Source organism: Epinephelus fuscoguttatus, linkage group LG21 (genome assembly GCF_011397635.1).
Source record: "Epinephelus fuscoguttatus linkage group LG21, E.fuscoguttatus.final_Chr_v1".
Classification (NCBI taxonomy): Eukaryota; Metazoa; Chordata; class Actinopteri; order Perciformes; family Serranidae; genus Epinephelus; species Epinephelus fuscoguttatus.
This window is the reverse complement of record NC_064772.1, coordinates 4,643,819-4,664,110: the sequence shown is the minus strand read 5'-3', so window position 1 is coordinate 4,664,110 and position 20,292 is coordinate 4,643,819. Positions and strand designations below refer to the sequence as shown.

Genomic DNA, 20,292 nt, shown 5'->3' with positions numbered 1-20,292 from the left:
GTCAAAGAATGTGAGTTCAGTTGTGTCACATGAGGTCAGATCAGCAGTGTGTAACAATACATGGGTTACAGTACATTTAGGATGTGATTAATCAATGTGTGCTTTAAGAATGATGTTTTTTTCTGTCATGTCATCTTTAAAGGAGCTCTTTATGACATTCAGAGCATTAACACAACTTGGACTTGACTAACCCACCTGTTCCACAGTGGCGGACAGCATCACTATCGAAGTGTTAACACTTTAGATGACCCAGAACAACAAAACATTGAAAAAAGCATGATAATACTTTGAATTTATTAAATTAAAGTGAAGGAAATGTACATTATTTTTAGTTGGCATGCACATTTTATTACAGACATCAGGAGTTCAGGCCTGCTTTTGAGAAAATAGGCATCAGGGTACCGAAACTTCAAAAGTTACAGTCTTTTTAGTACAAAAATCCCTCTGTGATTCCACAGACAGTATTTACTTGCGGAGGAGGGATAGTCAGAAAAAGGAGTTTAAGTGTATCATGGCTGTCATGGATGGAAAGAGATGAGGTGATGTCATGAAGTCATTTGATGAGTTTAAATATGTATGTGTTTTGTTAGCTTTGTCAGTGACCCTTGACCTGAACAGTTTCCAGGCCTGATATCGGGCTGCACTGTGGACTGGTTCCAGCGCTGGCCCCGGGACGCCCTGGTGGCCGTGTCACATCACTTCCTGTCTCAATACCAGGACCTCCGCTGCTCAGAGGATGTGAAGCAGAGTGTGGTGGTAACCATGGGAACCTTCCAGGTAGTGCTCACTGTTGCCTCTTTTTCGACAAGGAACTGGTTCCATTCTGGTCTCTGCACCTAATTTTGAACTGTTCAGAGCATTTCAACCAAACATAAATTGGCTCAGAACCCAAAAGATTGGCTCAAAAAATAGGTTTTTCTTTACCTGAAGTGAGAACCGTGACGACATCAGAGGCCGTGTCATACAGGTTGGAAAGAGAGGATGAAGAAGGCAAGTGAGAAACAGTCAGAAATAATAATTAAAAAAAACGTGCAGTAGTCTCATAAGTAGTTTGTCTGTGCTTGTTTTTTGGTTAAAAACAAATATCTGTAATAGCAGAACAAAAGTCCACAGGTAAACAATGTGATATGCAATTTTCCCACTATTGTTTATTGTCATTGTGCAACGCCCTCCATTGATGATGTCATCCTCAAATATAATGGTTCCACTCAAACTGGTGGAAATGTGCACTGGTTTGCTAGATAGCACCAGACTTCCAAGAATCCTGAACAGAACTGATTCAAGAACCAGCTCATCTGGTGGAAAAGTGTTATTTGTGATCAGGTGTGCATCATATTATCATCAGCATGTTTAGCTGACTGATCACTGGACCTCTGTCTTCTGCAGGACCTGGTGGCGGAGAAGTGTGCAGAGTACTTTGAGCGTTTCCGCCGTCAGACATTTGTGACGCCCAAATCCTACCTATCCTTTATTGACAGCTACAAGATCATCTACACCCAGAAGATCGCACATGTTGGCACACTGGCCGAGCGCATGAAGACAGGTGAGGCTGGGATACACCCCAAGTCCCTCCCCAGACACTTTCATGCTGTTGTTTTCCACATTAATTATTCTATTCGATCCATTGATCAACAGAAACTGAATTGGCAACAATTTTGACAATCAAATAATTTGATCACATAATTGTTTTAGTAGTTATTTAAGCAATCCTCAACTGTGAGGATTTGATGCTTTTCATTATCATATTTAAGAACAAAATGAATATTTTTGCACTTTTGGTCAAATGAAATAAGCCAAAGATGAGGAAAACGTCATCTCAGGCTTTGGAAACTTATCCACCATATTCCTGAAGGCACTATTGTAGACATGATTATGTGCACAACTTCCAGTGTGATAGCAGAAGTAGCATTAAGCTAGTTAGTTCCATAGACTGTCTGTGGTTAGTCCCAGTGGCTACTCTTGGTAGCTAACTGCCAATGCTGGTTCTTTTTGAAAGTAATTTGCCTTCAGTTCAGCAAATACCGATTTATTTTTTACAAATATTTATCTAATGTTTACTTAACATTTTCTAAAATGTCTTTGCGGAGCTCTGGTACCTGTTGCACTGTCCGTGTCTGTAAGGACTAACAACCAGTCTAAGCTAAATTTTTGACTTCAGCAACTGTGTGTTGAACATGTAACCAGAACAAAAAGGGATTGTTCCTGTTGCCAAAGGCACCACTGATATCAGAAATAAAACCACAAGAGTTTCACGAGGCATAGTGAAAAAGTATTTAATCAGAATTTGACTGATTGATTGAATGATTGATTACTTTATTGTTCCTGAAGGAAATTTGTCTTGGACAAGAGGCCACTGCATTAGACACATCACAATACACCAAAAATACAACACAGCAAAAACAGTGCAAACATACAATTAGGCTTGTGCCGGTTTGAAAATTTTTCCAACCGGTTTGATTTAAAGCCAAATATCTAACCGAACCAATATATCGAATTATATACCTAATTTTACCACTGGGGGTCACATTTGAGCTATTTTTCCCAATAAAAGTCCATTATATGTGTAATGCGCTTTCAAGCCACTAGGTGGTGGTAAGGCTGTATTAACCGCCAATACACACAAGGTTACACAAGAAGAAGATGACGCAGAAGGACACCAAGGAACGTTCCTCCGACTCTGCTCTCTCAGTGGAGACACGGCGGTTGAGAGGGCTGAGTGAGAGGACGTTCCTGTAGTAGTTCCACCCCCCCAAATAGTACCAGGAACTTCTTCAGTGGAAACGGGTTACTAGGGCAACAAACTGAATGACTGCTGACTCCCTCACACTTTATCCCGCCCCCAATGAAATTTGATCTCTCGCAGCATAGTCTGGGGCTGTTAGTGGCCATTTTGGTAAGGAACCGGAACCAGGTCGAGTGAGACAGGATCCGAAATTCAATGAATGCGCCTTTCCGTCAAAATAAAAGCACCAAGCTAATAAAAATGCGGTGAAACTTTAATTTAAAAGAATATAATTTACAAGAAAAGCCCCAAGCCGTTAAGTTAATCGATTTTCTTACACCCCTCATCACCCCAAATCGATGGTGCGCCAGAATTTAAAGTTTTACTTTGGTGAACACTTTTACTTTGGTGAATTTGGTGAATTCGGCATCCGCTCTCTAGACCGGAACCAGAATTCAGACAAAATTCAGAGTGAATAGAAACCAGGCTCTTCACTTTATGTAAAGAGCCTGGTGACGCAAGGCTACTCACAGCAGCAGCAGACAGCTGAGCGGAGCAGCTGCGGAGTCCCTCTGAAGCCTCCGAGACAAACTAAACAAAACACTTGTAGGCTCCTCCACTTCATTTATAAACAAACATAAACCTTATTAAGTTGTCATAATGCATGTTACAATGCAAGATAAGTTAAATATAGTCCCTTGACACGCTGCCGATGTGAAAAGCTTTTTTTTTTTTTTTTTCTCCTCCGGTTTATCTGGTTGACGTGAATTAAACCGGACCGAACCAGTTAAACCGGATATTGGCACAAGTCTACATACAATATGTGTATGGTCAATTCATACACCCACCCTACATATGACCTGAGTTGAGGAGATTCACAGATATGGGTATGAATGAATTCTTATATCGATTAAGATATCTTTTTTTGTTTTGATGGGGATCCTGTAACGCCTCCCTGACGGGAGCAGATCAGACTCTGCATACAGGATGTGGGAGGGGTCCTCTTTGCTTGTCTTATTACACTATCCTCAAAAATCTTTTGGATGGGAGGGTATTCTCTCACCCCCATCACTTTAATTGCTGTGCGAACCAGCCTGTTTAGTTCTGCTCTCAGCGAGACATTTAAGTTTCCAAACCAAGCTGTAATTCCATATCGCAATATGCTCTCTGTCACAGTTGTACAGAATAGCATCATGATCTTCTGTCCTACTCCAAACACCCTGAGCCTTCTCAAGAAATGGAGTCGTTGCTGGATCCTGCTACACACAGAGTTCACATGGACATTCCAAGACAGCTTACAATCAGTGTACACCCAAGTATTTGTATGAGTTAACCTGAGCGATACATACATTATGAATCATTAATGAGGAGTGATCACCCAAATGACCTGGGTCGAAAATCATTTCTTCTGTTTACTTTGCATTGACAATGAGATGATGATCATCACACCACTGTACAAACTTGTCAGCCTCCATACTGTAACCCAAGATGTCAGTGTCTGTATCCATCAAACCCAGTATAGCAGTATCATCTGAGATCTTAACTATACAGGTGCTAGGGTGAGTACTTGTGCAATTGTTTGTATATAATGTAAATAAAAGGGGCGAGCTAACACACCCCGGGGGCACCCCTGTGTTAATTACTTTTACCTCAGACAGTGTCTGGTTCACTCGGATCCGCTGGGACCTGATGGTCAAAAATGAGTGATACCACCTGATGGTATGTGGGTTGACCGACATCTCCCTGAGATTTTTTAGAATGATGTGTGGCTGCAGGGTATTAAAAGCAGAGCTGAAGTCGACTTCCGGTAAGATGGCGGAGAGAGCAGACGTGTAGCCAGGTACTCTCCCAGGTCGGGCATTAAAAACCCACCATAGAAGTTTAACTCGACGACTTAAAGTTATATTATGGGTGGGAAAGGTAACCGAAGGACAGGAAAAACTAACCAGAAGCAAGAAAAAGCTGAGGAAATACCCGAGACGAGCTCTGAAAGCGAAGATAGCAAACACGAGGAAGACACAGCAGAGAAAATGGACGGACAAGATCACAACGAGACGCTACGAGTCGGGCTAGCAACAATCAGCAAAGATATAAAAGATCTCAAACAAGAGATTCGACACGAGCTGGTCACACTGAAAGATGAGTTGAAAAAAGAAATGAAAGAAGAAATCACCGCTCTTCAGCAAGAAATCGAGCGCAAGCTAACAGACAATATAAACGAGCTACAGACACAGAAGGCGACTATGGCGGAGGCCCAGGAGCGCATAGCAGAGCTGGAAGAGTGGAAAATCGACGCGGGACAGGCGATGATAGAGATGCTGGAGCAGACACGCCAGATGCAAGAAAAGGTAACCGACCTCAAAGGGAGATCGCGGAGAAATAACATTCGGATCTTCGGCATCCCGGAGGAGACGGAGGGGAGCTCTACTAGCAAGTACGTGGAACAGATGCTAAAAACAGAGCTACAGCTACCTGAAGGAACGGAGCTCCACATCCAGAGAGCGCACCGCAGCCTCGCACAGAAACCAAGCGCAAATGCACCACCCAGGTCCATTATAGTCAACTTTCTCAAGTTCGAGACGAAAGAAATGATCCTGAAGACGGCATGGAAGAAAAAAATACAAGTTGGAAACAAGCAAATCTTTTTCGATCACGACTACCCTGCTGAAGTCGTCCAGAAACGGAGATCATATGTGGGCATTAAAAAGGTGCTCAAGGAAAAACAGATACGTTTCCAGACACCGCTGACAAAAATACGGATACACTAGAGCAACGGATTGAAAACATACAACAGCGCCATGGAAGCCGCGCAGGCTATGAGGGAGAGGGGTTACACAGTAGACCCACCGAGGATGACAGCACACCTGCAGCGATGGAGAAGACACGAGAAGCACCGGGATGGCAGCGTGTCAGAGGAAAAGAGGCGACACGTGAAGCAGCGCACCGTGCCAGAGAGAAGCTACAGGAGTACCACAGGAAAACAGGAACATTTACTGGAGGAGGAAGGTAGCTGTAAAACATAGACTTCTTCCACACTGATAGTATTCATACCCGACTGGGAGATGTTTTTTCTTTTTCATAGTTGGACACATCTAGACCTTATAGAGTTCTTAGGAACTAAGTGAGTCTAGGAAGGGGCCCTCTTGAGAGATGAGGATTTCCCCTTCACCCACCAGCAGGGACTCGGGGCTTAGTGTACCCCGTTGTTTGAAGCCACAAACTGTTTTGGTTCATATTGTTACTGTTCATGAGTGTTTGGTTCAGTGTTGTTTGGGAGTATACCAACAAAGAATAACAAAACATACAGATGTCTGATATCAAGATAATGTCGCTGAATATAAATGGTATAAATAATCCAATAAAAAGACAAAAGGTCATGGCAAAGCTTAATAAAGAAAAAGCTCAGATAATTTTTCTTCAGGAGACCCACCTGTCTCCATCAGAACATGATAAACTTAAAAAATATGGCTACAGGAATTTATATCATAGTTCATTTAAAGGAGGAAGCAGAAGAGGAGTAGCAATTCTGATATCAAATGCAACTAAGTTTGATCTCGAGAAGGAATGCAGAGATAAGGAAGGAAGATACGCTATTGTAAAAGGAAGACTAGAGAATGAATTAGTAACATTGGTAAACATATATGCACCTCCAGAAAGTGACAAATCCTTTTTTAGATGCCTATTTGATGACATCATAGCAGAGGCAGGGGGTGTTTTGGTTTGTGGGGGAGACCTAAATGTTATTAGAGACCACAAAATGGATACAACTAGTCTCAAAAAGAACAAAATGCATTTGACAAGATTCATAAACATGTCTTTGGAGGAGATGGGAATGATTGATGTTTGGAGGAATCTGCACCCCCTGGAAAAAGACTTCACGCACTACTCTGCAGTGCATAAAGTCCATTCAAGGATAGACTATTTTTTTATGAATGTAGAGGATAACTATATGGTAAGAGAGTGCAGAATAGGGGGTGCAGATTTGTCAGACCACAACCCACTCTATTTAACAATAAATCTAAACAACAGAAGACGACATACAGTATGGAGACTTAATCTGGGAATTATGAATAATGATCAAACAAGGGAAAAGATAAAAATGGAAATTGAAAGATACATGGAGGAAAACAACAACGGCACAGTAGACCCAACGATTATTTGGGATGCCATGAAGGCAGTTATTAGAGGAAAACTGATAGCTGAAACTGTGCATGCAAAAGAGCTAAAGTGGAGGCCTATAAAATACATACTGAGAAGTTAAGGGAACTAGAACAGGAATATCAAATTACTAATGACCCCCTGATAAGTCAACAAATTAAAGAAACAAAAACAAAAATAAATGACATGCTATTGGACGAAATTGAAAAAAAGAATAAATATTTTAAACTGAGCTACCATGAAGTAGGCTCAAGGGCCACTAAAATATTAGCTAAGCGTATAAGAAAACAACAAGTAATTAGTAATATATACAAGATTAAAGATCCCCATACAGGTGAGATAATATCTACTCCAGATGGTATTGAAAATATCTTCCAAAGATATTACCAAGAGCTATATACTCAACCTGTATCTGCGGAAGAGAATGAAATGATTGCATTCCTCGAGATGCTAGACCTACCCTCAATTGGACGTACACAAAATGATAAATTAACAGCTGAAATTACAATGGAAGAGGTACAAGATGCAATAAATACACTGAAAAATAATAAATCACCAGGGAGCGATGGATATCCAGCAGAGTGGTATCGGATGTTTAGAGAAGAGCTGTCGCCACTGCTCCTTGCCTCTTTCAATTGGACACTCCAGAACAATAAAATACCCCCATCATGGGCTGAGGCGATAATTACAGTCATTCCGAAACAAGGAAAGGACAAAGAATACTGTGCAAGCTATAGACCAATCTCGATATTAAATGTTGACTATAAAATATATGCAACAATAATTTCAAAAAGGCTGAACTCCTTTATACCAGAAATAATAGAGGAGGATCAAACAGGGTTTATAAGAGGACGTCAGACACATGACAACATTAGAAGAACACTACATGTAGTGGAGCAAGCAAAACAAGACAAAAAGAGCACTGTATTAGTAAGTATCGACGCAGAGAAAGCTTTTGATTGTGTCAATTGGAAATTTTATATAAAGTACTAGAGAGATTTGGATTTAGCAATAAATCAGTACAGTGCATAAAAACACTCTACCAACAACCAACTGCAAGAATTAAAATTAATGGGAGCCTGACAGACAAAATAAGATTGCAGAGATCAACAAGGCAAGGATGCTGTCTGTCACCCGCTCTATTTGCCCTGTTTATAGAGCCGCTTGCACAGGCTATTAGACAGGACGAAGAGATCAAAGGAGTGGTGGTGAATGGCATAGAACAAAAAATAGGACTTTTCGCAGATGACGTAATAACCTATCTTGAGCGCCCAAATGAGTCATTACCTGTGTTGATGAAACTTTTGAAGCATTTGGGCGCCTATCAGGATATAAAATAAATGTCACAAAGACACAGATATTAGCACTCAATTATAGTCCACCAAAAGAGATCCAAGAATTATTTAATTTTAATTGGAAACTCAAGAGAATTGAATATTTGGGGTCACAATCACAAAAGGACTAGCTAAACTATATAAATCCAACTACGGCAAGATAAATCAGGAAATACAAAAAGATATTGAAAGATGGTCCACACTAACACTAGATCTCAGCTCACGAATACAGATAATCAGGATGAATCTTTTACCAAGGCTCTTGTACCTATTCCAATCCCTACCAGTAGAGGTCCCACCGTCTCAATTTATGAGCTGGAATAGAATAATTTCAAGGTTTGTTTGGGGTGGAAAAAGGCCTAGAATAAGATTGGAGACTCTCCAGCTGTCGAAGGATGAAGGTGGGATGGGACTTCCAAACTTGAAAGCATACTTCCATGCAGCCCAGTTGAGGTATATTGTTGGATTGTGTAAACCAGACTACACTGCGAAGTGGAAAGAGATGGAAACACAACTTGGCGAATACCCGCTACAGACTATTATAGGAGATGAAGACATATACAAGGTGATGAAAGACCAAGTAAACCCAATTACAATGTTCACACTAAAATTATGGTTCAACATAATAAAAAAATATAAGATCCAGAAAGATGCCAATCTATTAAAGTGGGTGGCATATGATAGCAAATTCAAACCTGCTAGATATGATAAAGGGTTTAGGCGGTGGACAACCAAGGGAATCACAGCATGGTGTGTGCTAATGAAGAATGGACAGCTGGAGAGTTTCCAAAATATAAAAGAAAAATACGATTTAGATAAACATGAATTCTATAGATATCTACAACTTAGGATTACTTCACGAAAGAGATCAGGATGGACCCCTCCGGAGAAGTGAATGGTGTGATCCAACTCATAATCAGCACATACAAAGAAACCAAAGTTAGAATTGTGTCCGGGTTATATAAAAAATTGATATTAAATAAACACTCAACTAAATACATAAAAGAAAGATGGGAATCAGAATTTCAGATAAAAATCACAGATGAAGAGTGGCTAAACATGTGGAAAATTCACCACACATCCACTAGTTCACGGATCTGGAGGGAGTTCTCCTGGAAAAATCTGATTCGATTTTTTATTTCACCCAAAGTCAAGAGTAAACAGTTGAACAAAGATGTACCCTGTTGGAGAGACTGTGGAGTAATGAATGCGGATCTCTCGCATATTTTCTGGAAATGTGATAAAATCAGACGGTTTTGGAAAATGCTACACGATACACTGTTGAAAATATTTGGATATAAGATTCCAATGTCTGGTATAGTATTGTATCTGTGTAACTTATGTGACGAAAATATAAGAACAAGGGACAGATACCTGGTAAAAATATTACTAACAGCAGCTAAAAAAGCTATCACAAAAAAATGGGGAAGGGAAGATATCCCTACACAAGACCAATGGACTCAACTGGTTGAGGGAATCTACACAATGGAAAAAATGATACACCGCTTGAGACTACAGGAAGCTCAGTTTGAAGAGAAATGGATGAGATGGACAAAATTTATGGATGAACAGCGACAAAACAAAAGACTTGATTGAACAAAAGACAGTGGAATATGGACAGATTGTTTTGGAAGTGACTCCCATACGTTTATATTTGTTTGTGTGTTTACTTGTATTCATTTAGTTGTTACAACTTTGTAAAGGAAAAATTTTAAATAAAAACCAAAGTGATAAAAAAAAAAAAGCAGAGCTGAAGTCTACTAGTAATAATCTAGCATAGGCCTTGGAATTTCCAAGATGTTGCAGAATAAGATGGTATATGGTTAGAATTGCATCATCATTGCTATGGTTGCTTTTGTAAGCAAACTGTAAGCTAACTGGCCATGTATATCTTCCTTCAGCTTCCCCACCATCAACTTCTCTAGAGATTTCATAACATTGGAAGTCAGGACCACTGGTCTATAATCATTATGTTCTTGGGCGGTAGGTCAACTGACTCCTGGTAGACAAGGGCCCAGGCTGGTGCAAGTTCCTCTGCAAATGTTTTCAAGAGGAAAGCTCAGACCCGGTCTGGCCCTGTAGCCTTTTTAGTGTCTATTAACTTAAACACTCTTGTAACCTCCTCGAGGTTGATTACTATTTTTGGTACCCTGTTATCTATTTCTATGGTACTCATAACACCCTCACATTCATGGGAAAAATCATGTGAATCATATCTTCAGTAAAAAGTATTCAGATCCTTTGCCATTTTTCTTTCATCATTAGTTTACAACGGGTTCCTTTTCTTAGTTGTATTTGTAATAAATTTCATAGTGGCCCACATTTTCTTTGTGTTATTAGCCCTAAAGTCATTCTCTATGGATTCCTTGTATCTCCTTTTAGCCGCATTGAGTTTCTGCTTAAGCTCCTTTTGCACTGATTGTAATTCCACTTGGTCGTAACTCCTAAAGGCAAGCCTCTTGCGCTTGATACAGTGTTTAAGTTTAAATAAATCAGAAGTTAAAAAAAATGCATGAACTGTGTTGTTGACGCAGACGATCAGAGGATTAGCTGGGAAACATGACATTCATTCACTTTACATGGAGCTACAGTTAATACTGAATTATGTAAATGTTTGCCAAGTGTGTTAGTATCTCTTAATAAGTCATCAGAAATCTGAAATCATCTTTAGAAGGAGCAGATGTTTATCTTAAGCTAGCTCAGACCATGTTAAAGTCAACAACATTTTAACGGACCAAGGCAAGCTTATTGCTAGCATTCTCGGTTGAAAAGAAAAAAAAACAGAGATGGCAGAGGTATTCAAGTTCAATTCAATTTTATTTATAAAGACCAATATCACAAATAACAATTTGGCTCAGAGGGCTTTACAGCATACCACATCCCTTTGTCCGTTGGACCCTCACAGCAGATAAGGAAAAACTCCCCCCAAAAAAACTCTTTAACGGGGAATGGTAGAAACCTCAGGAAGAGCAACTGAGGAGGGATCCCTCTTCCAGGACGGACAGACGTGCAATAGATGTCGTACAGAACAGATCAAAATGATAAATTAACAGTAATCTGTATGACACAATGAGACAGAGAGAGAGAGAGAGAGAGAGAGAGAGATGCAGGACAGACGGTAATGACAGTAGCTTACAACAACATTGATTTAAGTAATAATATTACAATAATAATTACGGCTATTGTGGTACAATATGTTGCAGCAGCAGGAGGCACCTGGCAGGACCACGGCAGCAGCACAACCATGTCGCACCATCCAGGCAGCACAAAGGCTCCGGAAAAGAAGCTGAGTTTGTGATATGCAGAAATAGGATGTCATTGTCAGCAAAGGAGAGAGACAGAGAGAGACAGAGAGAGAGAGCCCGGTGTATTATAGGGGGTCCCCCGGCAGACTAGGCCTACTGTATGTCAGCCTAACTAGGGGCTGGTCCAAGGCAAGCCTGAGCCAGCCATAACTATAAGCTTTATCAAAGAGGAAAGTCTTAAGTCTAGTCTTAAATGTAGAGACGGTGTCTGCCTACTGGACCGAAACAGGAAGATGATTCCACAGGAGAGGAGCCTGATAGCTGAAGGCTCTGGCTCCTGATCTACTTTTGGAGACTTTAGGGACCACGAGTAACCCTGCATTCTCAGAGCGCAGTGTTCTGGTGGGATAATATGGCACTATGAGCTCTCTAAGATACGATGGGGCTGCATTTTCCTGACCAAACTTGTCATGTAAATAACAACTTCCAGCACTTAAATAGGTTGTAGCACGAAACAACAGCATGTCTAGTGATTTTTTACTTTTATTATATTCAATGAAATTGTATGTTCCTAAATCTTGAGACACCTCATATGTAAGCTAGACCGACATTTTACCTGCTCATTACTGTGCAAACATGTACTGCATGTCCTTAGTCCTAAAGAGCCCTTCTGATGCCAGTAGATACATAGAAACATCCCAATAGGCTGTGGTTTACAAGCATACAAAAAAGTTTCACGTGTGTGAAGCTTTGTGAAGGGCAGATAGAGGGAAGCAAAATATATTAAACCCGGTGTTAATACAGCAGAACTGGAGAGAGGGGTGAAAAATAAATGGAGGTGGGCATGGCTCGAAGAGGGCGCAAAATTAAAGACGGAGAACAGACAAAGATTGCCGCTGCCCGCCCCCCCTCTTCTAGAAAAGAAGAATAGAGTACAAACTGTTACCATTGGAAATCGCCGGTTCAGCGCCAGAAGTTGCACCCACAATCCACGCAAGGTATCACGGGGGCTTTTGTAGACAAGATAATTCATTCACTCATAAAGGAATAATTGTGGGATTACCAGACGGTGAAAATATTTGTAAATTGCAGTCCCTAATGAAAAGTATCAGATGTTGGATTGAGGCATACTGATGACTGTGGACAGACAGGGAGGAGCTGAACCTTGTGGTTCCCCATAATTCACTGCAGGTCTGTAAACAGGAGGAGGAGCAATTGATAAATGTGCTGGTCCTCATCTCGTTTTTGTTGTTGTTGTTGTTGTCTACTGCAGGTCTGTGTAAACTGATGGAAGCAGAGCAGTCGGTGTCTCAGCTCTCTGAGGAGCTGGTGGTGAAGGAGCAGGAGCTTGCCGTTGCCTCCCAGAGGGCAGATGAAGTCCTGCAGGAGGTCACGGCGAAAGCTCAGGCTGCTGAAAAGGTCTGACATGAAACAACACATCCTGTTTCCTAAATCAAAAGAGTGAATACAGGAGCTTTAAATTCATAACAAGATGCAGATAGATTGTTGACTAATTACTTATTAGTTCTGTCTGTTTATTCAAGCTGCTCTGTGGAGATTTTTTAAGTATAGTTATTCAGATTTTTGTTCGTAAAAAAATGAATGATTTCCACTTTTACCTCTCGTCACAAAAGTCCAACATTTTTAAGTATTTCAGTGTTTTAAGGGACCTGACAATAAGAATCATTCTGTTTTTGTTACCTTAGAATGAGCCATTAGTATCTACATAGGGAGTAGGTCCTTGTCTCCAGAGATTGCCATGTTGCACCGCCATGTTTCTACAGTAGCCCAGAACAGACAAAACAAACACTGGTTCAAGATAGGGACATTCATGTTTTCATGTCAGCCACTGTAATTAGTAGCCCCCCCCCACGACAATCAGCAGTAGAAAAACTGTTTTGTTTTGGGGGGTTTTTTAATAAAAATGCATTATTCAGTATTTTTACTGGTTTAAATCACATGGTCTGTTTGCTTTTGAGAGGAAGAGACCTCTGTGGATAATTCAGCTCCCATTAAAAACCTCCTGAACAATGAACACTGAAAGAATTCTAACCAGGAGCAGTTTCAGTTGGTTACAGTCTGCAATCCTGACCATCAGATACCACAGAATCTCTCTAAATCCTACACACTGCTCTTTAATTCATTTTATTGTTTTAAAGCCAAACCCATCTATATTTTTATTGGAACAATCTATGGATTAGCTCTTTGTAGCTTTTTGCCCCATCATGGCCAACAAAGACACAACTTTAATCTGTCTCTCACTCTGCAGGTGAAGCAGCAGGTGCAGAAGGTGAAGGATAAAGCTCAGCTCATTGTCGATGAGATTGAAATCGATAAAACAGCAGCAGAGTCCAAACTGGAAGCAGCAAAACCGGCACTGGAGGCTGCTGAGGCTGCACTGCAGGTCACACACACACACACACACACACACACATACACGCAAACCTGACCAACAGTGCACTATCGAGTTACATTCACCAACAGTGGACTTCAGTTTCTGGGCATTTTAAAAATAGAATAGAACATTAACGTTTAAGCTCTTTTACCACAATATTACTGGAAAGACTAGAAAACTCAGGAAAGACTAGATTGTGGATTTGTGCCATTAAACATACCATGTTGTTTCTGGAGGGCAAACAGTGACAGCTGTCTCTAAAATTAACTATAATTCTTGGATTAAAAAATGAACGTGAATCGGAAAAAATAATCTATGCAGTATTAGTGTATCGATACATCCCTCCCTCCCTTGTGTCTCTTCTTAATTACCTCAAAACATCTAAAAACATAAAATCTATCTTTTTTGTTTGGTCATGCAGGCTTGGGTGACATTTCCTGCAAATCTTACATCTTAAATCATTCATTTTAACTTCAATATTGTTCACAGGAGCCAGACATTTTATTCACATCCATGAATGAGTGTGTATGTCGCTGCATCATATTCAAGCGGGGACCTGTGTCGTTTTGTACAAGCAAAGAGGGGACCTCAGTCAATATATAAAATCTATCTTTATTGTTACAGAGTCAAACTTCAAAACAAGATTCCATACATGAAGTCTTCCTTAAAGGTCTGCATCCTGTTGTTTTGATTCTGAAAGAGGATTAAGGTTAACTCCATCGAGACACTGAATATTTCAGCACCCTATGAGGTCTTTTTATGATGGGTCTGAGAGAGGCATTAGCAGTTAGTGTAAATATCTCATTTTTGACTACAATATGGGATCTATGATTCATATCCAAATAGATTAGTTTTTCTCTTCAAGATAGATTCATGCAATGCAAGATTTCTACATAATGTGTATTTTCCAGAAAATCCGTTGTATACAATTCATACAAATACAAACATACAAATACAAAACAAAGTGTATTCCTATAAATACAGCTTTTTTTTAAGTCTTCCTTTCTTCAGATTTTTAAGTACTTATTCTATTATCCTATAGGTTTGGGTTAAGCACAAAGTCACTTTCAAAAAATGACTTAATTGACATCCAGTGCTTGTGAAACGTAGGAAGAGGAAGGTTTTCCTTTTTGACTGAAAAGTTTTATAGGTCCACTCTGATGTCCACTTAAAGTCTGATAAAAGTTATATTAGTTGTTTTCTTTATTCTGTTTATTATTCTGCTGCTCTCTGGATGGCACTTCAGTTTAATATAGTCTAAAGCTTGAAATTAGCTAGTAAAGGATATTCACCAAAGTTGGGCCTTCATGATTTGTTTCAAAAATAAAACATATCATGGTTCAAGAGGGTATTATGTCGAGAATTTTATTTCTTTCTCATAAATATTGTTAATTTGACTTGACTTTTTAATTCATCCATGCTGGAGTGTGATTATCGCTCTATGCTATCCAAGAGGGAACTTGTGTATGTCCACTCTGATGTCCACTAAAAGTCTGATAAAAAGTCTGAAGCCTGGCTATTTTATTTCTATCATTATTGTGGTTGTTTTTTTCCTTTGTTTTTTAAAGTAAAATTGTTAACTATTCTGCTGTCCTCTGGATGCCCCTTTATTTTAATATCATCTAAAGCTTGAAAGTAGTTAGTAAACAAATTCACCAAAGTTGGGCCTTAATGATTTGTTACAAAATTAAAACATATCATGGTTCAAGAGGCTATTATGTAGAGATTTTTATATCTTTCTCATAAGTATTGATAATTTGACTAATTTCTTTAATTCATCCATGCTGGAGTGTGATTATCGCTCTATGCTATCCAAGAGGGAACTTGTGTCGTTCTTTGCCAGCAAATAGTGGACTTGTGTTGTTTCATAAAGTATAATCCTATGTGTGTAGAGTGAGCACAAAATTACATTACATTCTTTTTTAGTTTTTAGTTTTCTACCACTGAATAGTTAGTGATTATTGAAAATAATGTAAAGTGGTGTACAAGTGTATTGAAAAAATGATTGACAGTGAGTGCCTGTGAAAACGAGGTCAGGTGAATATTTTTGGACTAAACTTCACAGGTCTAGTCAAAGTGTGATGTCAAATTAGTTTTTAGTTATTAATTAAAAGTGAAAGCAAAAGATTACTGCTGGCCATTTCATACATAATTGTTTTTTGTTTTTGTTTTTTTGTTTTGTTTTTTTTTCTATTTTTCATCCTTTTTAGATTCATAAATATTGTGCTGCCTTTTGGGTAGCCCTTTATTTTAATAGTGTTGAGCATAAAACTTCCACCAAAGCTTAGCCTTTATATTTTGTTACAAAAACATAATGTAAAAAATCATGTTTCAGGGGACTAGTTGCTTCACCAAGTTGCCAGTTTAATAGTCCATTTACATACTAATAGACTTTCTGTGGCTGCAAGCCATTCACACTATGGGGAGTGTTAAAAAGCGATGTGTGTGACTGAAGCGTTAAAATCCTGGCTCCAGCCAGCAGAGGCACTGCTGAGTATGCGCTTAAACACTCACACACCTTCAGGTCCCCTCTTGGCAAAAGTTAAAAAAAAAATTCACCAGAGGGGTTTAGACATGATTTTATCATGATTTAAAGCATGACCAAGAGGGGACTTAAAAATTGTCCTGTTTGTGAGTGTGTAACGACGTTGAAGTCCACTGTTAGATATGTTCGCAACAGCCCACGCACGCACGTACGCACGCACGCACATGCGCACACACATTCTGCTCTGTGCTGTTACAAAAAGAAGTTTTTAGAAAAGTGAATCTGCCGAACTGTTCTATCAGCAGAGGACATCTGAGGAAGAGCTTAGATTGCCTGCCCAACCCCAAACCCTACCTGGACCTAACCCAACCCGTGGGCCCCCCCTTGACGGCGCCACTGGCTGCGCACATGTGAGTTGTCGACAGTGACAATGCGTGTGGGCTTTGTCGAGTGTACCAAGTGCAACACGATACTGGTATATGACAGCAAAAAGACGGGGACCTCGACACTTAAGAGGCATATGACGAAGGCTTGCCATGGAAAGAAAGACGAGAGTCGGCCTTCAATGTCCACGTTATTCGTTTAAACCAGGTTCGGGCTCGTAAATTATAGTTAAAGGGCCAGGCCGGGCCGGGCTCAGACAGAACATGCATGGGCTCGGGTGGGGTCAGGCTGGATTACATGAAGAGGCGTTCATGGCCAATGGGAGATTTACACTGAATGGCACTGATAACAAACTAACGCAAGTCCTCAAACCTCAAACATGACTTTTGAATAAACTTCCTGTGCCTCTGCAGACCATTAAACCAGCTGACATCGCCACAGTGAGGAAGTTGCAGAAGCCTCCTCATCTCATTATGAGGATCATGGATGCAGTCCTGCTGCTGTTCCAGAGGAAGGTCACTGAGTCTCACCTGCTCTGAAACATTTAAACACACTCTTCTGTCAATCTCACTTTTCCTCTTTCACTTGTGTTCCTCAGATCGACACAGTGACCGCAGACCCTGAGCGACCTTGTCCGCGACCTTCATGGGCCGAGGCAATGAAGCTGATGCAGAACTCTGCCTTCCTCAGCATGCTGCTCAACTTCAGCAAGGTCTCAAACAAATTTGTATTATTACACTTGTGAGGATCCTCATTAACATCATAAACTCACGGTTCATTTAGGGACAACAGTTTACAGGTTAACAGGATTTATTGTAATTGATTTAAAACATAATAATTTATAAAACAGTTTCAGGATTGTTTGTGATAGCAGATTTCATAATTCTCATTCTAAATTTCGACTAACAGAATTACAGCAGCTTGTGTTAAAAAAAAAAAAAATCAATTAAACCAATAAATAAAAATGTTTTTTTCCGCTCACAATAAAGCTTGCTTGATTCATGATTATGAATAAAAGTAGTGATGTTGACACAAGTCAGACACACAGAGCCAGTCCCACAAAACCATCCCCACAGAGCCATTCCTACAGAGACAGTTCCAAAGAGCCAGTCTCACAGAGCCAGACGTACAGAACCAGTCCAACAGTCAGACCCACAGAGCCATTCAAAATTATGTGTAACAAAGCTTTCATACAGCTTTGCACACACATTACTGTTAAGTGGATTACTGAAATGCAACACATATCACATGAAAGCGCAGGACTGGAGATTTCCGATGATACCAAACACGTCATTGTGCTGTCATCCCATCACGCTGTAAATACAGATCAGTTGTCTACAAAATAAAAACCTTTCTTTACAATCCATTATACAGATCTTGTTATCAGTCACATCATATAGTGAGGAGTAATATTATTACTATTTTTCTATGATCTTAGATGTAAATATTGCATGTTTCGTTCAGATAAAACACATTTTTGACTTGTGAATGAGTCAATGGAATTCCTTGCAATAATGAAAAAATACTGGCAATCATGTCCGCCTGGCACAAACCACATGTTTTGGACAGCTGTGAAGTGACAGAATGTCCCACCATCATGGTTCTTATATTGCCAGATTCCAGAGAGTCTCCCCTCTTCAGATATGGCAGAATATGTCAACTTCCAACTTGCTATGCTGAGATACATGCAATCATGTAATGTGGATTTGTTTTTTCATTGATATAAAAATTAATATAAGATACAGGCACATAGAAGGACATGAAATGATGGCAAATCTGAATAGCCAAGATTGTCCTGAAAAAAACAACAACATATAACGTGTATATAGCCTTTATAATGACTGTGATACAAGCTTAAAAGTAAAGGCAGTAAAAATACCCCAAAAAGGCCTAGGGCCCATAGGGTTAACAGAGCAGATATGTTGCTGAAGAAGACAAAAAAAATAATAATTTAAATTCAGCTGTAATTTCTTTTTGCTTTATCTCAGAGTGTTAGCATTGAGTCTCGACATGTTAACATTAAGGCCAGAGACTCCTAATGAATCCAAATAATCAGATCATGCTGATCTGTAACTGCTGGATGTGGAAATAAAGTTCAACATGTCAACTTAAAAGGTGACAATTATGTTAATGTTCATAACCTGTTTCTGCTGAAAAGAAGATTCAATGAACCTTCATGCAGCCCGCTGAACGAGAAATGTTCTCGCAGTCCACTTGCCTAAACAAGTACAAGAGGTCATACACACAACTTTCAGTGTGTGTCTGAGGGAAACTCCCGTCTCATCTTATCACACTGCAGCCGTCATCTGCTTTTAAAAATGTGTGTGTGTGTGTGTGTGTGTGTGTGTGTGTTGGGTGTGTTGGGTGTGTAGGTGTGTGTGTGGGTGTGTGTCATACTTGCTAAGCTGTGGATTAGTGGGCGCTGGCATTGACCAGTATGACCTGTATGTTGACAGCTGGAAAAACCCTAAACTTTGTGTCCCTCTCACACACTCGGATGAGATGTTGGTTTTGTTCCAGAAGTTTTAAATGTGTGTGCTGACATGATACCTCAGCTACGCTGCACCATCATTAACACATAATTTTTTCTGTCATCGAGTCCTAAAATCTGACCCACAGAGAATCAATGTCTCAACCCAACAGCAGCTAAAATCTCTCTTGGTTCTTGGATTAATGAGAGAAAATGAATGAATGAAGCGCCAGAATCGGTCCAGACTCCAGGTGATCACATAGGGCCAAAGCTGTTCTGAGTGCTAATTCTGAAACCAGAAATCCGAAACCAACTCAACACAATCAGAGCTGACTCCTAGTCAGTCTAGGGCTGTACTTCATGGCTATTTCCATTAGTGCTTCAGCAGCAAGCATCGCCGTGAGCCCCAATGATTTTGTTCTCCTTCTTTCTTTCTTCCTTCTTCTTCTTATTTTTCTCTGACAAATATTGTTCTTGCTGAAGAAATAGTAAGACCTAAAATCACCTTAATTGGCAGTTCCAAATTCCAGCCACTACTCAGACACAAAAGTCTCTCAAGTCATCTGCATATTTGCTTTGATGGTCTTCTGCTTTAAAAATGTAAAATTTTGCAACTTTTTATCAGTTTCTCCAAAATCCTATTTTCGACGTCCTGTCAGGAACTAGGGGTCATCCCCAACCTGAGGTTACTGTTCAAACATATGGCACCACAGATTACTGAATATATGCCCTAAAATATAATTTGTAACATAATCCATGCAAAATAAATAATGTTTCTACAGTAGCCCAGAAAAGACAAACCCAACACTAGCTCTAGATAGGGACATTCATGTATGTGTGTTGGCCACAGTAGTAAGAAGCCCCTTCATGGCAAGCAGCTTTAGAAAAACACCAATTTTTTAATATGAAACTGCTTTATTAGTTTTACTGGTTTAAATCACCTGGTCCGTTTGTTTTGGAGAGGTAGAGACCTCTGTGGATAATTCAGCCCCAGTAAAAATCTCCTGAACAATGAACGCTGAAGGAATTCTGAACAGACGTTTTAGCTGGTTGCAATTTGCAATTCTCACCACTAAATGCCACTAAATCCTTAAAACAG

At 39.9% G+C, this 20,292-nt stretch overlaps 1 protein-coding gene across 1 annotated transcript in view; it reads left to right on the top strand.

Annotated features, from left to right (window-relative positions):
• dnah5l (dynein, axonemal, heavy chain 5 like) overlaps positions 1-20,292 on the top strand; it is a 206,928-nt gene that overhangs the window by 131,748 nt on the left and 54,888 nt on the right. Inside the window, exons 70-75 of the mRNA XM_049565752.1 lie at positions 619-777; positions 1,387-1,543; positions 12,733-12,878; positions 13,729-13,863; positions 17,137-17,238; positions 17,322-17,435. Coding sequence (XP_049421709.1) covers positions 619-777; positions 1,387-1,543; positions 12,733-12,878; positions 13,729-13,863; positions 17,137-17,238; positions 17,322-17,435 — 813 coding nt within the window. The remainder of the gene's footprint in view (positions 1-618; positions 778-1,386; positions 1,544-12,732; positions 12,879-13,728; positions 13,864-17,136; positions 17,239-17,321; positions 17,436-20,292) is intronic.